This window comes from Sturnira hondurensis, unplaced genomic scaffold (assembly GCF_014824575.4).
Source record: "Sturnira hondurensis isolate 20B ecotype Veracruz unplaced genomic scaffold, ASM1482457v3 Scaffold0006496, whole genome shotgun sequence".
Lineage (NCBI taxonomy): Eukaryota > Metazoa > Chordata > Mammalia > Chiroptera > Phyllostomidae > Sturnira > Sturnira hondurensis.
In genome coordinates this window covers 1,341,694-1,361,970 of record NW_028079127.1, presented here as the reverse complement: position 1 = coordinate 1,361,970, position 20,277 = coordinate 1,341,694, and the positions used below count along the sequence as shown (strand labels likewise).

Genomic DNA, 20,277 nt, shown 5'->3' with positions numbered 1-20,277 from the left:
AATCTACTGCATGTTTTACAAAACAAAAACTATGTTATATTACACTATAATTTACAAAGTTTTAGAGATGCTTTATAAATCAACCTTTGCCTACCTATCAGGACACAATGTATGCCTACAAATACTGCAATGTCACTAAACTGAACAAAAAGGAAGATCTCTTAAAGACATTTGCATTTCCTAAAAATCAGAGTAGAAGCCAAGGTTAGGAGGGAGTGTATCAACAGACAGGGAGTAAGAGTAGGGTATTTGTGACTCAAATACATTAGAAGCTCAAACCTTTTTTATTTCAACTTAAAAACATTCATGGCATAATATAGTGTAGAATAATATTATATTAATTATTTTACTTGACTAGATGGAATGCCACTTTCACATGTGTTATAATCAGCAGGGAAAATAGTGTTTGGAAGAAAATATCCATCTTCTTAAAGGCTGGTAATTTTGGATGTATTTCCCTAATTAAAGAACTTCCATTAGCTCCAGGGAACTGAAATGATTTTTTTCACAGGGAAATATTTATAAATGCCTCAATTGATATAAATCAAAACTTGTAGTTAATAGCTAAAGCAATTACCTAATAGCTAAACATATTTCAATCATGAGCTGAAAATATTTAAATCACCTTTTAAAAAGCAACAAAGCCTTAGTATCTCAGTCTCTACTTATGTAGAGTGACAGAAAAACCTCCTAGTAAATGTGTCATCTTCAATAAAATCATCTTCGGACTCATTGAGAAGCAAAGGAGAAGAGAGTTTCCTTGTTAATGCATGCTTCTGTTATGGTGGTTTAAAAAAATGCTACCTAGATATGTAAAACCTGTATTTATTTTTCATTGCTGGGAAAATTTAAATTTATACCTCTTTATATATATTTTGAAATTTAAAGTATTATACTTCTTACTAAGAGAAGGATGCTTAACTTGGGACAACTCCTACAAAGATTGAGGATATGCATTTAAATGACAAACCGTTCGTTCGAGCCCTAGTTCTAAACTTTGGCACTTGTTGTAAAATGAAGATTTTCAATTTTTGGAGTTCCAGATTCCTTATGCATAAAACAGAGTATGTAACCAGAAGACAATAAAGAAATTTCTCAGTTTCATAATGCTATACAATTTATAAGATAAATTTATTTTTGGCTTTCTCTTCAAAAGAGCCAATTTCTATCTAAGCTTGTAAGAGTGCTATGCCACTGATAACAGATCATACAGCTCTATGGAGAAGATTTGCCAGAATTCATCCCCCTGGAATTTTTTCTTTGTGTGAGAACCATGTTGGAAGACCTGGAGCATGTCACATCAGTTGCCTAGGGAAGAATTAGTCATTAAATTTGTAGATAGTAATAAGACAGGCTAGAAAAAAATTATGTTTTCAATAGTTTCTCAGAATGCAATTATTTCATTTACTGGTCTGTGTGTGCTGCTCTGATGGGTACTGTTAACAGTTCCTTTAGGCTTTTTATAGGTGCATTGCATGCAGCCTTCTGGTATCTTTGGTTTACCTGCTGTGAGCTGATTGAGCATCCATCCATTACATGGAGAACTATAGGAAAAGCAAAAACAAATATCTCTCCTAACAGTGTCACCATTTCTTGGCATGTGTTGTCCAGAATCTTACGTGTGTGAATGAGCCCATTCCCACCATTATTAGCTATCTGTACCTGTGGTGTTTGACAGATTGGCTTCCTCTGTCAGGAGAAGGGACCTCTGGGAATGACTGGGGGCCAACAAAGCTTGATTCCATCATTTTCTCCAAAGCAGTCACAGGATGCCTTTCCGCCTTTGAATACTGTGGGAAATCACATGCACAAAGGTGAGCTGGAGGATAGTTATAAGAAGATGGGCTATAATACTACAGATAGGTATTGAAAAGTTATAGAACCTGCCAATAGCATTCCACTGAGCACCCAATTAGGAGAATGATAGAGACATCATTTGTATCCCATTACTCACACATTGAGTATGTAGTCCCAATCCTTGCCCCAAACTCTTTGTGAATAGATACGGTCCATTAAAGAGGGTTCTTCACCTCAGATCTCTGAGTCTGTCTTTTCATATCAATCCATACCCATGGCATAGCCAAAAGTGTATACGTATGTTTTATTCAATGCACATTTTACAAAAAATTAGTAGCTGACTACTAATAAGGGTTCAATAAATACTGATTGAATAGCACTTGAAATATTCTTGAAATTATAGAGGACATTGATTCAGTGTATCTGCCCATCACCCTCCGCTGTCTTCCTCTTTTAGCCTGTTACCAGGATCTTACTATGTCTAAAAAGAGAAAGCTGTAAGCATTTTGCTCTTTATAGTTATTAACTCTTGGTTTCACCTTTAATTATAGGGCCTCATAAGCTAAAGGAGCCTAAAAGAGACTTATAGAGATGACACATTAAGAAAAAGTTTGCCTCAAGATAAGTATCACGTGGCATCCCAACCAGATAGTTATCAAGTTTAATGCCCTCTGGAACTCTGGCACTTGAACAGGCAACAAGAAGGTTTCTCTTCTAGAACTTTAATAAAAACTCTCCTGAGAAATGACTTTTTTTTTAGAATTTTAACCAAACTCCAGAGATTTTGAAATCCAGATATTTATATTCAATGTGTGAACAAGAATGTCATAGAAAAATATAGGTATAATGTTAAAATGAGAGGGTATACAGCTATACTCAATACAGATAAATGAACGTTAGAATAGAGAAAAATAAACTTCAAGAATATTTAGTAAAGACAAAGATTTGAGAATAGTAGAGATAGTGCTAATTTATTGGGGTAAATATTGTCAATATGTTCCAAAATGTTAAATATACATACTCTTTGATCCAGGAATTTCTAGTATTAAGATAATTATAAAATTTCAAAGTGCTATAATCACCAGAGTATGTCAGCAGTACAATTTTAATAATAAAAAAAGAGAAAATAAATACAAAATAAATATTTAGACAGTCTACAAACAAATACTATATAGACACTCAAAAGAATAACATCAAAGGACAAAAAATATGCATAATATAAACAATGTGTGTAGATAAAGAAAATTCAGAAGACAGGTACACATATGTGTGTAAACATGTATTATGGATATACATGTATATTTAGCTTTGTGTATATATTTATAGATTTTGTATGTACATATGCATATATTTTGTGTGCATGATTCCATGTGTGTGTCTGTGTTTCCCATGCAACTACAGAGAATATGGATGCAAAAAAGTAAAATAGACTATTAACTAGGTGTTATTTTAGATGAAAATTGAATCAGTGGTTGTGGGTTTATAAGAGTAGGAAAAAAAATCTAAACCTTATGTAACCTTAAGTTCAAAACGTCTAAGCATTTTCTTTTAAAGTACTTCCAAAATGAACCACATAGTGGCAGTCATGGCCATGTCTTTAATCAGAATCTGAATTCTACAAAATGAATTTACAGAAGCTGGCCAGGCTTCTTGCAAAATGGAATGAATTGAGAAGGAACCAAAAGAAGATACGGAGATAATTTGGAAAAGGTGATTGTTTCTAACAAACCAAAATTACATCTAAAAAGAATGGAAATATCTTCATGTATGCTTCTTTTTTAAAAAATATTTTATTTATTTATCTTTAGAGGGGAAGGGAAGGAGAGAAGGAGTGAAATATCAATGTGTGGTTGCCTCTCATGCGTCCCCTGCTGGGAACTGGCCTGCAACCCAGGCATGTGCCCTGACTGGGAATCGAACCATGATCATGTGGTTCTCAGGCCCATGCTCAACCCACTGAGCTACACCAGCCAGGGCTTCATGTATGCTTCTTTATTAACTAATTAGAGTTGTTTATTGCAAGCCATCCATGAAAAAAAGTGAACCGAGTAGACATGTAACAAACATCCTAAATTTCCATCTGACTTCCAAATTCTATAAAAGATCTAATGGGCTTTGTTTTTGTATTTTTTACCATCAGCTTCTAATGAGTTGGTTTAGAAGACAAACTTGGATGCCTGGAAGGCTGCAGAAACAAGTGAGCTGATGGGGACACCTATAGCAACTGGAGGTAGTAAGCCTCTGCTCTGGTGCTGCAGAGGGCTCTCAGAAGCAACACTGGCCAGGGTTTTCTGGAGGATCAGATTTTCTAGAGGAAATTATAAAATCATTAAAAGTCAGTGATCCATTTATTCATTTTTAATAATATATACCAAAAAGCCTAAGTCAGCTTTTGGGCCCCTAGGTCAGAGCTTCTGCTCTGAATGAAAGTTTTGGTACTGAAAGCTTAAGGGCCTTGTTAAAAATCCTGGATAAAAGTTTCAAATAGGATAAACCTCTCACTCATCCTGCTTATTCATAGTGTTTATACTAGATATTGTGTCCAAAATCTTCTCTTTCAAAGGCATGGATTATTGTTATATTATACCATTGCTTTCTATTGTACTATTTTGATCCACTAACACAAATTTGTTTGTATAATGTATTATTTTGAATCTCTTTTTTTACACAGTCTTTACAAAAATCATTTTCATTTCTGTGCCTGCATTTAAACTGAGATTCAGGTTTAAATTGTTTTTATTCCTATCCAGAGTTACTGGAAACATTTGGAAACCCTATTAAAAACCCTAATAATTTGTCAATACTTCAAATAACATTCCTTACATGTGGGTTCAAGTGAATTTAAACATAGCTTCTGGCTTTCAGTACTGACAAATAAAGAGCTTGGACATTGTCATCCCTGTCCTTACAGTAAGAAAAAGGTTGAACAAACTGAAAATCAGTGACTGTTCTTATACCCATCAGATAACTGAAGTCACAGGGAAAACCACCACTCTGAAATCTGGACAGGTGAGTGAATACAGAGAATCATAGTCAAGATCAGCTTACCTATAGCAGGATCTGCCAGAACTATAACTGTTCAGAATACAAAGTGGCAATGTTAATAAGTTGTTGGAATTCATGTGTAGACTACAATGAAACTAAAAATCATCTGAGAGTTGCAGTCTTAGGAAGAGTTACCACACTGTCTTGAGTCTTACCTCCAGACGAGCAACAGATTCTCACACAAAGCACAATTAAAAAAAAAATCATGTCTCTGACAAAGAGAAAGAAAAAAGTAACCACTTTGAAATGCATGTAGAATGTTCTCCACTACCACTGCCTATTTTACCAGAGCTTTATTTCACCTGAGAGAAGAGAATTGTCCTGACTCCATACCTTGTAGCCTTTCTGTTTCATATAAGGCATAAAAGATGAAGAAACACTTGTGAAGGTCAGAGCACAGGACTTAGTGAGTCTATAGACTCACTAAAAGACTGAAATATAATATAAGGTCATAGAAGATTCTTCTTCACCTCTCCTTAAAACCATTATCAACAGGGCCTCACTATAGTAACAGTAGATGACAGCTGAAAATTATGAGTCACAGATTCTATATGAGAAGAAGTTTGAGAGTTTTGAGCAAGATAGAGGCATAGATGGGACTGCTTTACTTCCTCATATAACCAAAAGAAGGATAACAACTAATTTTAAAACAATAAACAATAAAGAACTGCTAGAAAAATCTAAATTCATGGAACTCCAACAACACAGGAGTTAAAGAAACATGCATCTGGTAGGAGAGGCAGAGATGGGCAGCCAAGTGGAGAACCTACAGCAAGGTAGCAGACCATGCAGGAGAGGTGGGGCGGCTGATGGGAAACTAAAGACTAAAAACCTCTAGCTTTAAAATACTGTGGGGGTTGTGAGGGTGGGAGAAACCCACAGTCTCATAGAAGTATGCACCAAATGAAAGAATAGAAGAAAACTCCAGAAAAAGAACCAAGCAATGTGGAGATGGACAACCTATGTGATGCACAGTTCAAAATATAGGTAATCAGGATGCTCACAGAGCTGATCAAGCTCAGCTGAAAAATGAAGGCTACCCAAAGTAAAATAAAGCAAAATATAAAGGGAACCAACAATGAAGGTTGTTTTGAGTCCAATTTCCTTAAATTGGAACAAAATGAAGAAGTAAGCATACAGCCAGAACACAGTGAAGAAACAAGAATTCAAAAAAAAAAAATGAGAAGAGGCTTAGTAACTTGTGAGACAACTTTAAGCTCTCCAATATCCTAATCATAGAGGTACCAGAAAGAGAAGAACAAGAGCAAGAAATTGAAAAGTTATTTGACAAATAATGAAGGAAAATTTTCCTAATCTTGCAAAGGAAATAGACTTTCAGGAAGTCCAGGAAGCACAGAGAGTCCCAAAGAAATTGGACCCAAAGAGGAACACACTAAGGCACATCATAATTAAGTTACCAAAGGTTAAAGATAAGGAGAGAAGCCCAAAAGCAGCAAGAGAAAAGGAGACAGTTACCTACAAAGGAGTACCCATAAGACTATTAGCTTATTTTTTAAAAGAAATCTTAGAGGCAAGAAGGGGCTGGAAAGTATTTAAAGCCATGAAAGGCAAGGACCCACATGTAAGATTACTCTATCCAGCAAAGCTATCATCTAGAATGGAAGGGCCAATAAAGCACTTTCTAAATAAGGTCAAGTTAAAGGAGTTCATCATTACCAAGCCCTTATTATATGAAATGTTAAAGGAATTTCTCTAAAAAGTAGAAGAAGACAAAAAACTATGAATAGTAAAACTACAACAAATTCATAACTATCAGTAACTGAACCTAAAAAAGTAAAACAAAAGCTAAGCAAAAACTAGAACAGAAACAGAATTACAGAAATGGAGATCATATGGAGGGTTATCAGTGGAGACAGGGAGGGAAGAGTGGAGGTAAAAAAATATATAGGGAAGAAGAAGCATAATCAGTAGGCATAAAATAGACAGGGAGATGTTAAGAATAGAATAGGAAATAGAGAAGCCAACAAACTTATATACAACCCATGGACATGAATTAAGGTGGGGGAATGATGATGGGAGGGGTGTAGAGGATAGAGGGAAATGAGGGGGGAAATGGACAACTGTAATAGAGTAATCAATAAAATATACTCAAAAAATAAGTTCTTAGGAAAACCTAAAGACAAAAATAGAGTGAAAAAAACAATAAAAGGTATTAAAGTCCTCGGCATCTACATTTACTACAAATATTAAACAAAAGACAATTACAAGCCAGATTAAACTAAAACCTTACACTAAATGTCTATTTATCTCATTGTCTATTACCTAATACATTATGCCTACATTTTAACCTAAAAAGATATAAGGTATACTAACAGACAAGAAAAAACTGATGACGGAAAAGAAAATCATCACAAGAACCTGACTCAGATACCATGGACATGTTGAAATGATCAAGCAGTTAATTTAAAACAAAAATAAAACATATGTTAAGGGTTCTAAAGGAAAAAGTGGACAGCATGCAAAAACAGGTACATTTAAGTAGAGAGAAAAAACTCTAAGAAATATTTAAAAGTGAATGCTAGAAATCAAATACACTATAATATAAATGATGCATGCACTTGAGAGGCTCATCAGTAGACTGGACACAACCAGAAAAAAAAAGTGATTTTGAGTACAAGTCAAAAGAAACTTACTGATGAAACACAAGGTATTAACAAAAGGGGAGGTGGGGGGCAACGGAAGATAATATTTAAGAACTGTGGGCAATTTCATATGGTATAACTAATGCATAATTGGGTACTAGAAGGAGAAGTAACAGCAAATGGAGCAGGAGAAATGTTTGAAGTAATAATAACCTATAATTTTCCAAAATTATAAACAGATACCAAGCTGCAGGTATAGGAAGCTCACAGAACACAAAATATCATGAAGGATAAATATGAAAAAATCTATACCAGCCCTGGCTGGTGTAGCTCAGTGGATTGAGTGCAGGCCTGCGAACCACATGATTGCGGTGCGATTCCCAGTTAGGGCACATGCCTGGATTGCAGGCCAGTTCCCAGCAGGGGACTCACGAGAGGCAACCATACATTGATGTTTCTCTCCTTCTCTCCTTCCTTTCATCTCTAAAGATAAATAAAATAAAATCTTAAAAAAATCTATACCAAAGAATATCATAGTCAAACTATGATATAAAAATTATTTTCTAAAAAAAAGAAATAAAAAAATAACACAAAAACAAAATAAAATGCTTGACTTCAGGCTAACATGGCAGAATAGGTTAACAAGGTTCTCCTCCTTGCACAACCACATCAAAATTACAACTGAACTACAGAACAACGATCATTCAGAACCATCATAAATCAAGCTGAATGGCAGTCCTACAGCTATGAAATTAAAGAAATCATATCAAGACTGGTAGAAGAGGATGAGACATGAAACAGGCTGGTCCTATACCCATATGTGATATGTAAAAATTGGGAGGGATATCCCAAGAGCAAGGGGTTCCAGCCCCACGCTAGACTCCCCATCCCAGGTTCCCAATGCCAGGAAGATAGGTTCCCATAACCTGTGGCTGTAAAATACAGAGGAGATTGAGGCTGTGGAGGACAGAAATGGCTGGAATCTCAAGCAGTTTCTATTTAAGGGCCTGAGCATGAATTTACTCAGACTCACTCCCTCTAAGCTCCAGCACAGGAACAGTAGATTGAAAGGAATTAGAGATATATGGGAAGAAACTGAATTATCTGTCATCAGGGCAAGAGCTATGGGTCAGCTTTCTCTAGACAGAAATGCTGGCAAAGACCATTGTTCCTTTTCTGAACCCTGCCCCCACAGAGCCACAGAACCAGCAGGCAGGCACAATAATCAAAAATCCATCAACCTGGCTCATACTGTTTGCTTTACCCTGGTGATTCCCTGAAGCCCTACCTCACCTAACTCGCTCCAGGCCCTACTGCACCTACCTTGCTCCTTGTCACTAAGTTTCTCCAGGACCAGCATGAGGAGTGGCCTTCCTTGGTTCACAACTTGGCCTTGATTGAGTACCTCAAGTAGCAGCCAACTGCAGATTGTTTTGTACTTATGCTATGTGACTCCAGACAGAACACAAGCAGCAGCTAACCTTGGACAAGCCAATAGCAGTCAAGGCTCAACTACAAAAGAAGGGTGTACAAAGTCCACACAGTGGGTCTACCTTGAGTACCAAGCTTGTGTAATAAGATAGGCTGTGCCACTGGACTTTACAGGGCACCTACAACATTAGGCCACTCTATCAAGCCTGAGGGATATAGCAGTTCTATCTAACACATAGAAACAAATACACAGAGGCTCCCAAAATGAGGAGACAGCTAAACATGGACCAAAATGAAAGAAAAGAAAAATTCCAAGGAAAGAACTAAACAAAATGGAGACAAACAATATGCTAGATGCAGAGTTCAAAACACTGCTTATAAAGATGCTCAAGGAGCTTCGTAAGGACATTAGCAGCATAAATAATCCAATCAGAAATGAAAGAATACTTAATTGAAATAAAGAACAATTTATAAGGAATTAACAGTAGAGAATCAAAACAGTAAACTGGAATATAGGAAAGCAAAAAGAAAAAACTGAACAGAAAGAAGAAAAAATACAATAAAAATTGTTAAAAAGCAATACTGGCAATTAAAAAAGAAAAAAGAATAAAAAACATGAGGATAGTGTAGGGAACCTCTGGGACAATTTCAAGCATACCAATATTTGCACCATGGGGAGCCAGAAGTAGAGGAGAGAGAGCAAACAATTAGAAACCTATTTGAAAAAAATAATAAATGAAAATTTCCCTAACTTGGTGAAGGAAATAGGCATACAAGTACAGAAAGCACAGAGTCCCAAACAATACCCCAAAGAGGCCTACCAAGACACATCATAATTAAAATGACAAAGGTTAAAGACAGAGAGAGAATCTTAAAAGTGGCAACATAAAACTGTCAGCTGGCTACTTTGTAGGCTAGAAAGGATTGGCAAGAAATAGTCAAAGCAGTAAAAAGCAAGAACTAGAACCAAGATTACTTTACCAAGCAGGGCTATCATTTAGAATCTAAGGACAGACAAAGATCTTCCTAGACAAGAAAAATTTGGAGGAGTTCATCACCAACAAACAAATATTACATGGAATGTTAAAGGGTCTTCTTTAAGAAGAAAACAATCAGATATGAACAATAAAATAGCAATAAATACACATCTATCAATAATTAAATTGAAAAAATAAACAAACAAGAAGAACAGAAACAGAATTGTAGATACAGAGAATGTTTTGATGGTTGCCAGATGGGAGAAGGGTTGGGAGGATGGGTGAAAATGGTGAAGGGATTAAGGACTATTACACAATGGAATTCCTCACAGCAGAAAGAAAGAAGGAGCTCCTACCCTTTGCAATAGCATGGATGGAACTAGAGAGCGTTATGCTAAGTGAAATAAACCAGGTGTGAAAGTGTTCAAATACCATATGAACTCACCTTTAACTGGAACCCAATCAACAAAAAGAACAAGCAAGAAAAATATAAACAAAGACATTGAAATCCAGAACGGGTTGACAGTGACCAGAGGGGAGAGGACAGGGGATAATGGGGGGAAAGGGTGAAGGGTTTACAGGAACAATTATAAAGGACACATGGACAATAAAATGGGGGGTAGTGAAAACAGGGGAAGGAGATGGGGAGGGCCGGGGCAGTGGGGAGGAATGGAGGGAAAAGGCAGAAAATTGTACTTGAACAACAATACAAAAGAAATTTTAAAAAAGAAGTACAAAATGGCAGTTGCAAAATAGGCATGGGGGTGTAAAATATGGTATAGGGAATAGACTAGCCCAAGAACATATATGCATGACCTATGGAAATGAACAACAGTGTAGGGATTGCCTGATGGAGTTGGGAGGTCCTGGGTGGGGGTGGGCAAAGAGGGAAAAACTGAGACAACTGTAATAGCATAAACAATATAATATAATTAAAAATAATATATAATGCTGAAAAAAGTCAGAAAAAATAAAAACCTCACCTATAGAAGAAAAAATATTAAGAAATACAGCAGACTTCTATTAAGTCATACTAACAAAAAGAGAGAAAAGTGAAATAAAGTGTTTACAAAAAGACATTGAACTAGAAATATATTTGTAGTGAAAGTATATTTTAAAAATAAAGGAGAAATAAATAGTTTCTCAAACAAAAGCTAAAAAAAAAAATCACCAGAACACCTTGTTTGCAAAAAAATTTAAGAGTTGTTCCTCATGAGAAACAAAATAACATAGGTCAAAAAGTCAGATCTATATAAAGAAAAACATGTCAGAAAAGCAATAAATGTGAATTAAAATATTGTATTTATTATTATTATTTTTTAAGACTTTATTTATTTATCTTTAGAGAGGAAAGGAAGGAGAGAAGGAGAGAAACATCAATGTATGGTTGCCTCTCCTGAATCCCCTGCTGGGAACTGTCCTGCAACCCAGGCATGTGCCCTGACTGGGAATCGAACTGCGATCATGTGGTTCACAGGCCTGCGCTCAATCCACTGAGCTATACCAGGGCTATTTTTTATTATTAATAAATCACATAAAATGGATTTTGAAAGAAATATGTTGTAGATATAGTACTTACACAAATTAAATGCTTGACGGCAATTTTATAAAGAACAAGGGTGGAATTCAGAATACTCCATTATAAAACACCTGTACTACCAATAAAACATAATGTGTTACTTGAAAATGGACTGTGATTAGTTGTAAGTGTATATTGACTCTGGGGCAACCACTAAGATATTCTAAAAAGAAGTATAATTAGCATTCTAGAAAAGGAGAGAAAATTGAATCATATCAAATAATTAAAATCAGAAAGGGAAGAATTACAGGAGAACAAAAGAAATAAAGGTCAAGTACAAAACAGTATAAATTATAAGTATAAATATAGCAGATATTAGTTGAACTATATAAATGATCACTTTAACTATGAATTATCTAAATATATCAGTTAAACATATATTTTCCATATAGATGAGAAAACAAAATTTAACTGTGTTTTCTACAAAAAACCCACTTTATATATAAAAACACATATAGGATAATACTAACAGAAGAGGAAGATACATGATCCTAACTCAGCTCAAAAAAATCTGGAGTAGGTATATTATTTTCAGATAAAGCAGACTTCAGAATAAGGAAACATATTAAGGATAAAGAAGGGAAAACAGTATCATTTACGTAATGATAAAGGAGCCAATTCTCAAAGGAGATAAAACTGTTCTTAACATGTATGTGCCTAACAAAGCATCAAAATTCATAAGGCAAGAACTGATAAATCTTCAAGGAGAAATAGACATCCTACTATTGTACTTGGAGAGCTCAGCACTCCTCTATGAGTAACTGACAGATCCACAAGGCAGAAAATCACTAACAATATAATTAATCTGAACATTACCTTCAACCAACCAGATCTAACTAATATTCTAAAAATACTCCTTCCAAGACAACAAACTACACATTCTTCTCAAACTAACAGGAAGCACTCACTAACATAAAATACATCCTTGGACATAAAACACACCTTCAGTAGTTTAAAAAAATAAAATTATATAAAATATATTCTCAGACTAAATTGAATTAAACAAAAATCAATAAAAAAGACAGTTGAAAAATCCAAAACTATTTAGAAATTAAACAACACACTTGTAAATAACAGAAAGTTCAAACAAAAAGTCTAAGATAAAATTTAAAATATTTTTAACTAAATTAAAATGAAGATACAACTTGTCATTATTTGTGGGAAGTAACAAAATAGCAATTATAGATAAATTAAAAACATTGAATTTTTGTACTTGAAACAAAGAAATATCTAAAATCAATAGCCTCAATCTTCACCTTAAGAGGTTAGGAAGAGTAATTTAAACCTAAAACAAACAGAAGAAGAGAAATAATAAAATTTTGAGAAGAAATTGTTAAAATTGAAAACAGGAGAAGAATAGAGAAAATAAACAAAAGCAAAGATGAATCTTTAAGATGATCAATAATATTGGACAATTCCTACTCATATTAACCCAGGAAAAAGAGAGAGAAAATTACCAACAACAGAAGTGACAGAGGGGCCTTCACTACTTCTCCCCTGGGCATAAAAAGGTTAAAAAAGGATCATATGAATAACTCTACGCCCTCAAATTCAATAAATTAGTTGAAATGAATCAATGTCTTGAAAGACACAAATTACCATGATTCATACAAGGTGAAATAGGTAAACTTAATACCCTTTTATGTGTTAGAGAAATATATCTATTAACAAAATAAGCATAGTTTACGAGGTCTGGATATCCCAGGAAGTAATGCAAACTCTGACAAGAGAAACTAACTGCATTACAAATGTATGAAAGAACAAACTGACAGTAAACAGAGGGGAGGGGGAAGAGGGATTACGGGGGGAAATGGGGAAAGAGCCATCAAGGAACATGTGTAAAGGACACATAGACTAAGCCAAAGGAGGTGTGTTTGAGGGTGGGAGGCAGAGACAAGTGGAGTGGGGGGCCGAGGTGGAGCAAAAATGGAGGCAACTGTACTTCAACAACAACAACAACAAAGAACATCAGTGGGAGGTGGGACTTGGGGAACTGCTGTCCTGAGCAACTTTGGAAACAAGTGGAGTCTGTAAAACTAAAGATGAAAGTACCACACATAAGCATTGTCTAGTGTATATGGGTTTTTTTTTTTCTGTCTGCCAAGAGTGGCAAAAAACAAAGATATGCTCAATAAAAACCCCAAGTACCCCACATTGATCAGTTGTGCCAAAGTGACACAGGGACCGATTACAAGAACTATCAGTGGTCAAAGCTGAAAAAAATCATAAATAAAATAGCATGTAGCTCCTGGATTATAACTCAAAGTATAAAATAGCTATCCATGAGTTCATACCCTTAAATAATGAAATAAATAAATAAGTGAGAAAGACAAGACAAACTTTTGCAATACAATTCTGAGTAACTTATGTAGATATACCATCCTCACAAAAGGGGAGTGAGTACAAATCTCCACTCACTAAGTGTGTGTTACACATAGTCACTTCCTTCCAAGGAGAACTCTATAGAAGGATGAGAGGAAAAAGAGTAATGTTATGCAGAGATACCTAGTAATTGCTACCCCAGATAGATGACAAAAATAATCATCATCAGTGATAAATCATATTGATAGTATGCAATTTTGATATGTGATAAAAACAGTACTTTACTTCTATTGTCTTTCACCCAAAATCTTGTTAACACCACTGTAGTCATGAGAGAAACATCAAACTGATTCCAACAGAGGACCATCCTAACAAAACAGTGGACTGGTACTTCTAAAAACTGTCATGATCATCAACACACAAAAATCTGACAATCTGTCACAGCCAAGAGGAGCCTAAGAAGACATGTCAACTAAATGTAACATCTCCTGGATGGGATTCTAAAACAGAAGAAGCAATTAGGTAAAATTTAAGGACATTTTAGTAAACTATGCATGTGAACTAACAACAATCCATCAATAGGGGTTCATTAACTGTATCAAATGTACCATAGTTATGTGCTATCTTAAGAACAGGGGAAACTGACTATAGTAAATAAGAACTTTGCATTATCTTCACAAGCTTTCTGTAAATCTAAAACTGATAGAAAAAAAACAAAGTCTATTTAAAAAATAAAAGATTTTTAAAATTTTTAATTGCTGTTTAGGTACAGTTTTCTGTCTTTTACTCCCATCGCAGTCCACCCACCCAGTCCTCCCCACTCCCTCCCATTTTGGCAATTCCACTGCTAGGATTATACCCTAAGAACCCTGAAACACCAATCCAAAAGAACCTATGCACCCCAATGTTCATTGCAGCACAATTCACAATAGCCAAGTGCTAGAAGCAACCTAGGTGCCCATCAGCAAATGAATGGATCTAAAAACTACGGTACATTTACACAATGAAATTCTCTGCAGCAGAAAGAAAGAAGGAGCTCCTACCCTTTGTGACAGCATGGATGGAACTAGAAAACATTATGCTAAGCAAAATAAGCCAGGTGGTAAAAGAAATACCACATGATCTCACCTTTAACAGGAACCTAAAAATAAAAGATTTTTTAAAAGATTTTATTTATTTATCTTAGAGGGGAAGGGAAGGAGAGAGAGAGAGAGAGAAATATCAATGTATGGTTGCCTCTCGTGCATCCCCTGCCGGGAACTGGGAACTGGCCTGCAACCCAGGCATGTGCCCTGACTGGGAATGGAACCGCGATCACGTGGTTCGCAGGCTCGCGCTCAATCCACTGAGCTACACCAGCCAGGGCATAAAAGATTTTTTTAAAAGTAAAAGACACACATCAAAAATGAAGAAAAAATAATTTAGAAACTGAAAGCTGAATTTAGCCTCTTTTAGTTTTAACAGTAGCTCAGTTATAGGTCCTCAAGATGTATGACCCACTCAGCAAAAACAGTATACACCAGTCCTCTTTAAAGGTAGCTTAACTGGCCAGGGTTAGAGCCTTTGGATAATTTATGCTCTGTGCCAAAGACATTGATTATGATTCCTCCCCAAATATGTGCAGTTCCATCCCTAGGCAGCATTCAGGCAGGCACAATTTTATCCACCAGATAATATCTCAGTGAAGTTGAATTGCTCAGGTCATCTGTCTATGCAGCACTTTTATTAACATTTCTATGCAGTGCCACAAAGTACAGCAGTTGATTCCATTTTCTTTCCCTTCACTCACACAGATCTCAACTTCTTTGTGTGTATCTGTGTTGTTAAAATCTCATTTGATATAATGTACAAAGTGTCACATTAATAGTGAATAAGAAGATTCCACCGTCTATTCATGGGCTTGCATAGCAAGAGTTGAAATGATTTTCTTTTAAACACCCACGTACGCCCTGGTCAATACTGCTACTTCATGGGGCAGCACTCATCCCTATTGACTTCCCTGACAGCTCTTGTGGAGATGCTCCAGGTGCGGAGGACAGTTGCTGTTGTTTGCACCGTTACCCACCTCGCTCCTAACACACTGTTGGTGGTACACTGGAATCAATACACCAGTCAAATGAAGCAAGCACATGTTGGAAGCAGAGTAACAGCTATGTTGTTTCTGTCTCTGCAGCTTACACTCAGCGGGAGTCAGAAGGGTCAATGAAAGCAGTGCTTGTGTTAGCAAGCAATGTTGACACAACTGATAATCCCCTGGTCTGGAATCCTGTGCAATAAAGGCAGGAGGGAGCATATTTGTAAACAGTTTTAAATGTCTGTCTTTCTACTAAAAGACAATAATGTTGAGGAACATAGAAGGCAGCAGGAATAGAGGAAGATTAAACATGAGATGTATTGATTCTCTAAAAGGGGCGATATGCATGAGTCTATAAGAGCTGAGCAGGACTGTTGAGGACAGGACATCGTGGAAACCACTCATCCACAGAATTTCCAGGGGCTGCAGCCTACCCAATGGCACATAGCAAAACCTACTCAATAGCACTTAGTGCACACACTCTGAATGCTCCCACTTCATCAATGTCTGTATCAAAACAGATGTTCAACTTTCCTAACTATTAGGGAAATGCAAAGCAAAACTACAATGTGATACCACCTCATGCCTGTTAGAATGTCTATTATCAACAAGAAAATAATAAATGTTGGAGAGATTGTAGAGAAAAAAGAACTCTCATTCACTGCTGGTGGGAATGTAGACTGGTATAGCCACTATAGAAAACAGTATAGAGGTTCTCAAAAAGTGAAAATAGAGTTACTATATGACCCAGGAACCCCTCTTATGGCTATCTACCCCATAAATTTGAAAACATTCATTCACCAAAATAATTCACCCCTATGTTTATTGAGGCATTATTCATGGTGGCTAAGACACAAAAACAACTGAAATGTTCTTTGCTAAATGACTACATACAGTAGATATGGTACATATATACAATGGAACACTACTAAGCCATAAAAAGCATGAAATACTGCAGTTTGTAAAAACATGGCTGTATCTTGAGAATATCATGCTATGTAAAATGTTGGGCAGAAAAATAACCATGTGACTTCACTGATATGTAGAATATAAAACTGAAAACAGTGAATAAACAGACAAGAAAAAAAAACAAGCAAAAACTCATAGACACAAACAACAGCATGGTGGCTACCAGAGTAAGGGAGAGGAAAGGGAAAGAAGGGTCAAACGCATGGTGAAGGAAGAACTGACTTTGGGTGATGGACATACAATGCAATACACAGATGCTATATCATAGAATGCTATACTCAAAACCTATATGATATTATTAATCAATGTCACCATAATAAGTTTAATCTAAAAACAATAATTCACATCTTATATATACAGAACATGTACTTGTGCTTAATTATAGTATTCAGTTATCAACTCTTTAAAAGAGGGCATTTAGAACCATTCATTGCAGACATAATGCAATTTAATTTTTCACAATGGATTCTCTAGGAAATCAATGAGCTTTCATGGTACAGGTCAACTGACATCATTCTGCATCTTTAACTAATGGTAAATTTGAGATGGAGTAGAAAAATATGTTTGTCACCTTATAATTGTGTTAAAGCAAGTATTTTACCTTAGCACATTCAAAAAAGATTTTTTGTAATTCACACCCACACAGATTCTTTCTTTCAAGTCTGACTCATTAGCCAAGAGAATGGTGAAAGTGAGTGATTATGTTTTAGAGCATGATTTCACCTGGATCTATAATGAATGTAATTGAAAACAACTTGACCATTGTTGCTATTTTGAAAATTTGGCACAATGTATCAGAGCAGGAAAAAAACCCATAAGAATTGTTATCAAACATTAGTGCATTTCCACTGAAGCAAAATAACAGATAGACACTCTTTCCAGACATAAGGCATGGCAAGCACTCTTCTCTACCCCCACCCTTTACCACTCACCTACCACCCCACTTCAACTAGGTGTCTGCCCAGTCAGGGGACTGAGCACCTGTTTATTGCCTCTTCTCAAAGTTTTTTGCTGTTCCCATTGTCAGGTTAACTCCCAGACCAGTCTTCTATATGCTCTAACAATGCTGTTCATGGTTAGCTATAGGTCTTGGCACATTTATTGTGGTGTATTATTTGACTAGCTTCTATCACCTAGAGTAATCAGTAAGCTCCTTGAAAGTAGAGACAATGTCATTTTCAGTCATTATTATTTCCCTGGTCTTTAACATAGTGTCTGGTACTTATTAGAACACACACACACACACAATCATGCTTTTGATTACTTCTCTTTCTGATCCCTGAACTAGGCTGAGAAGTTCACTCCCTTGACTCATCTGGAGGTTATAATTTGCTTGTGTCTCTCTCACAGATGACACAAGCAAATGAGGTCAGTGCATCTCTTTATGTCACAAAACCTTCATCTATAAATGATGGAGAAGACTAGATGCTTCTAAGGCACTCATTGCCAGGTCTAGCTCTGCAGCCTCAAAGTCAAGTGTTTCCAGGCTATCATGTCCCTTCACTGGACCAGGTGTTCCACATCTAGTTAAATGACTGTAAAGTGAAACTCTTCCCTGTGAATGTTTAATTAACTTAAGGGAATGCCAGGCACAGGTAATTCATTTTTTAAACACTACAATTTGCAAACAAGTTAACCTGCACTTCAAGATAAAATAAAGACAGATTTCCCTGATATGGTAAGCAAGTAGGAAATTTTTTCTCCCAAGGATTATAGTGTACTTGGATAACATGGCATTCACCACATAGTAGAAATAAATGCTCACAGTGGGAGCATGGGAAAAGTGGTGACAGTGGTAGCCCAGCCTTTGCTAGGCTTAATGAACACATTTTGCAGCTTGAGCTTGGGTTCTGGACTTGCATACCACTCTTGGTAATTTTTCTGTTGGGGATGGCTATCCTGTGCATTAGAGTGTATTTATCAGCACCTCTGCCCTCTACTCCATGCTGTCATGCATATGTATCTTTAATGCACTTTTCTTTTTTCAGGGTCCTTAAAGGCCTTCCTATCATGTCTATTCTCTGCCTGAATTCCCAATTTCTGTTTAGCCCTGTAGACTGATGACCTCTTTAAATGTGTTATCCTAGCTGACCTCATCACAACTCAGAGACAAAAGGTCTTTTATATATGCCCTCTTTATTAATAAATGGGATGAACATAAAAGGATGTATCCCCTTGTCCTAGCAAGGGCCCCATGGAAATGATCCATTTGGGCCCACCCTCTGCTGCTCTGGGACAACATACAAAATGTCCTGGCAGGAGGCACAGGCTGGAGAAAAGGGAAGAGGGAGAAAAAAAAGAAGAAAATAAACTCACTTGTACTCAAAGGTCTTTCAAGTACTGGAATCCTTACAGTTAGTGATTTCCTTTGTGTTTATCTAATCCTAATAAATATAATCAAATGAAGGGTGGAAGAAGCACAGGAGTGAAGTTTATTTGAATATTGCTTTCACAAAATGCAATGGAAAGAGCATGAATGTCTACTAGGAGGGGAAGGATGAAAAAGTGTGAAGTGGCCACTATGTGTGAATTTTTACACTATCTCCCAAATGAATTTATAGAAATTACAAATCAGACAGAATATGGTATTGATCAGATGTTTAGTGGGGTAAAAATAAAGGATACAAAACAGTATGTGTGTTTTGCTATAATCCTGTAAAATGCGCAGGGTCTGACAAAGGCACTCTTCTTGACAGGCAAACTTCAGACAGGCTCCTCTGAGCCTTCTTTTCCAGATCTACATGTTGGCCTATAAAAACTGTAGGTTCTCAGTCCCAATGATTTCATCTACTCACCCACTCATAGACACACTAAAAGACTTGAATAAACTCTAACATAGTTTCTACCAGCTCAAGACTGCATCCTTATGATGACCCTAGATATACTTAAAGGGCTTGACTGAAAACAAAACAAAACTAAAACAACAACAAAAACCTCTCAAGGCCTCCAAAGGAATTTACAGTTTGATCTAGCTAACACTTGAGCATGGGTCCCTGACCTGCCTTTTCTAGAGCATTTACTAAAAAGGGTTTGCAATCACAAATCCTCCTTTGTCACTCTGAGGTGTCACTCTTGCATCTCAGGAGTGTCTCTCAAGGACCTGAAAACCATTTCTTTGAAATGTAATCAACAGAAAGGATAGGGCTTCTGTCTCTCAGTCTCTGTAGAAGTACAGGATCCTAAATTCAATAACTGCTAGCAGACACAGTTAGCCTAGTCACATTTACACTGACCAACTTCCCTGATTCTCTGAAACCCCCACTGTTTCCCCTCCCCATTCCATTATCCTATCTTTAAAATGCCAAGTCATCTCTGTACAAACTGAAGTTGAGTTCAGTTCACACTGGACCCTCTTCCATAATCCAATAGTATATTGCTGATTACAATCAGTCTTTATCATTTGAACTACTGGCTGACTTTGTTAATCTTTGACTGGTCCAGTTGCTAAGTAATTGAAGCCCTCCATCACTGCATTTGTTT

General features: G+C 36.3%; 1 protein-coding gene across 2 annotated transcripts in view; it reads right to left on the bottom strand.

Moving 5' to 3' along the window:
• The window catches only part of NRG3 (neuregulin 3), a 1,179,966-nt gene that overhangs the window by 10,324 nt on the left and 1,149,365 nt on the right, over positions 1-20,277 (bottom strand). For both annotated transcript variants that reach the window (XM_037049346.1, XM_037049347.1), the window contains exon 7: positions 1,663-1,790. In XM_037049346.1, coding sequence (XP_036905241.1) covers positions 1,663-1,790 — 128 coding nt within the window. The remainder of the gene's footprint in view (positions 1-1,662; positions 1,791-20,277) is intronic.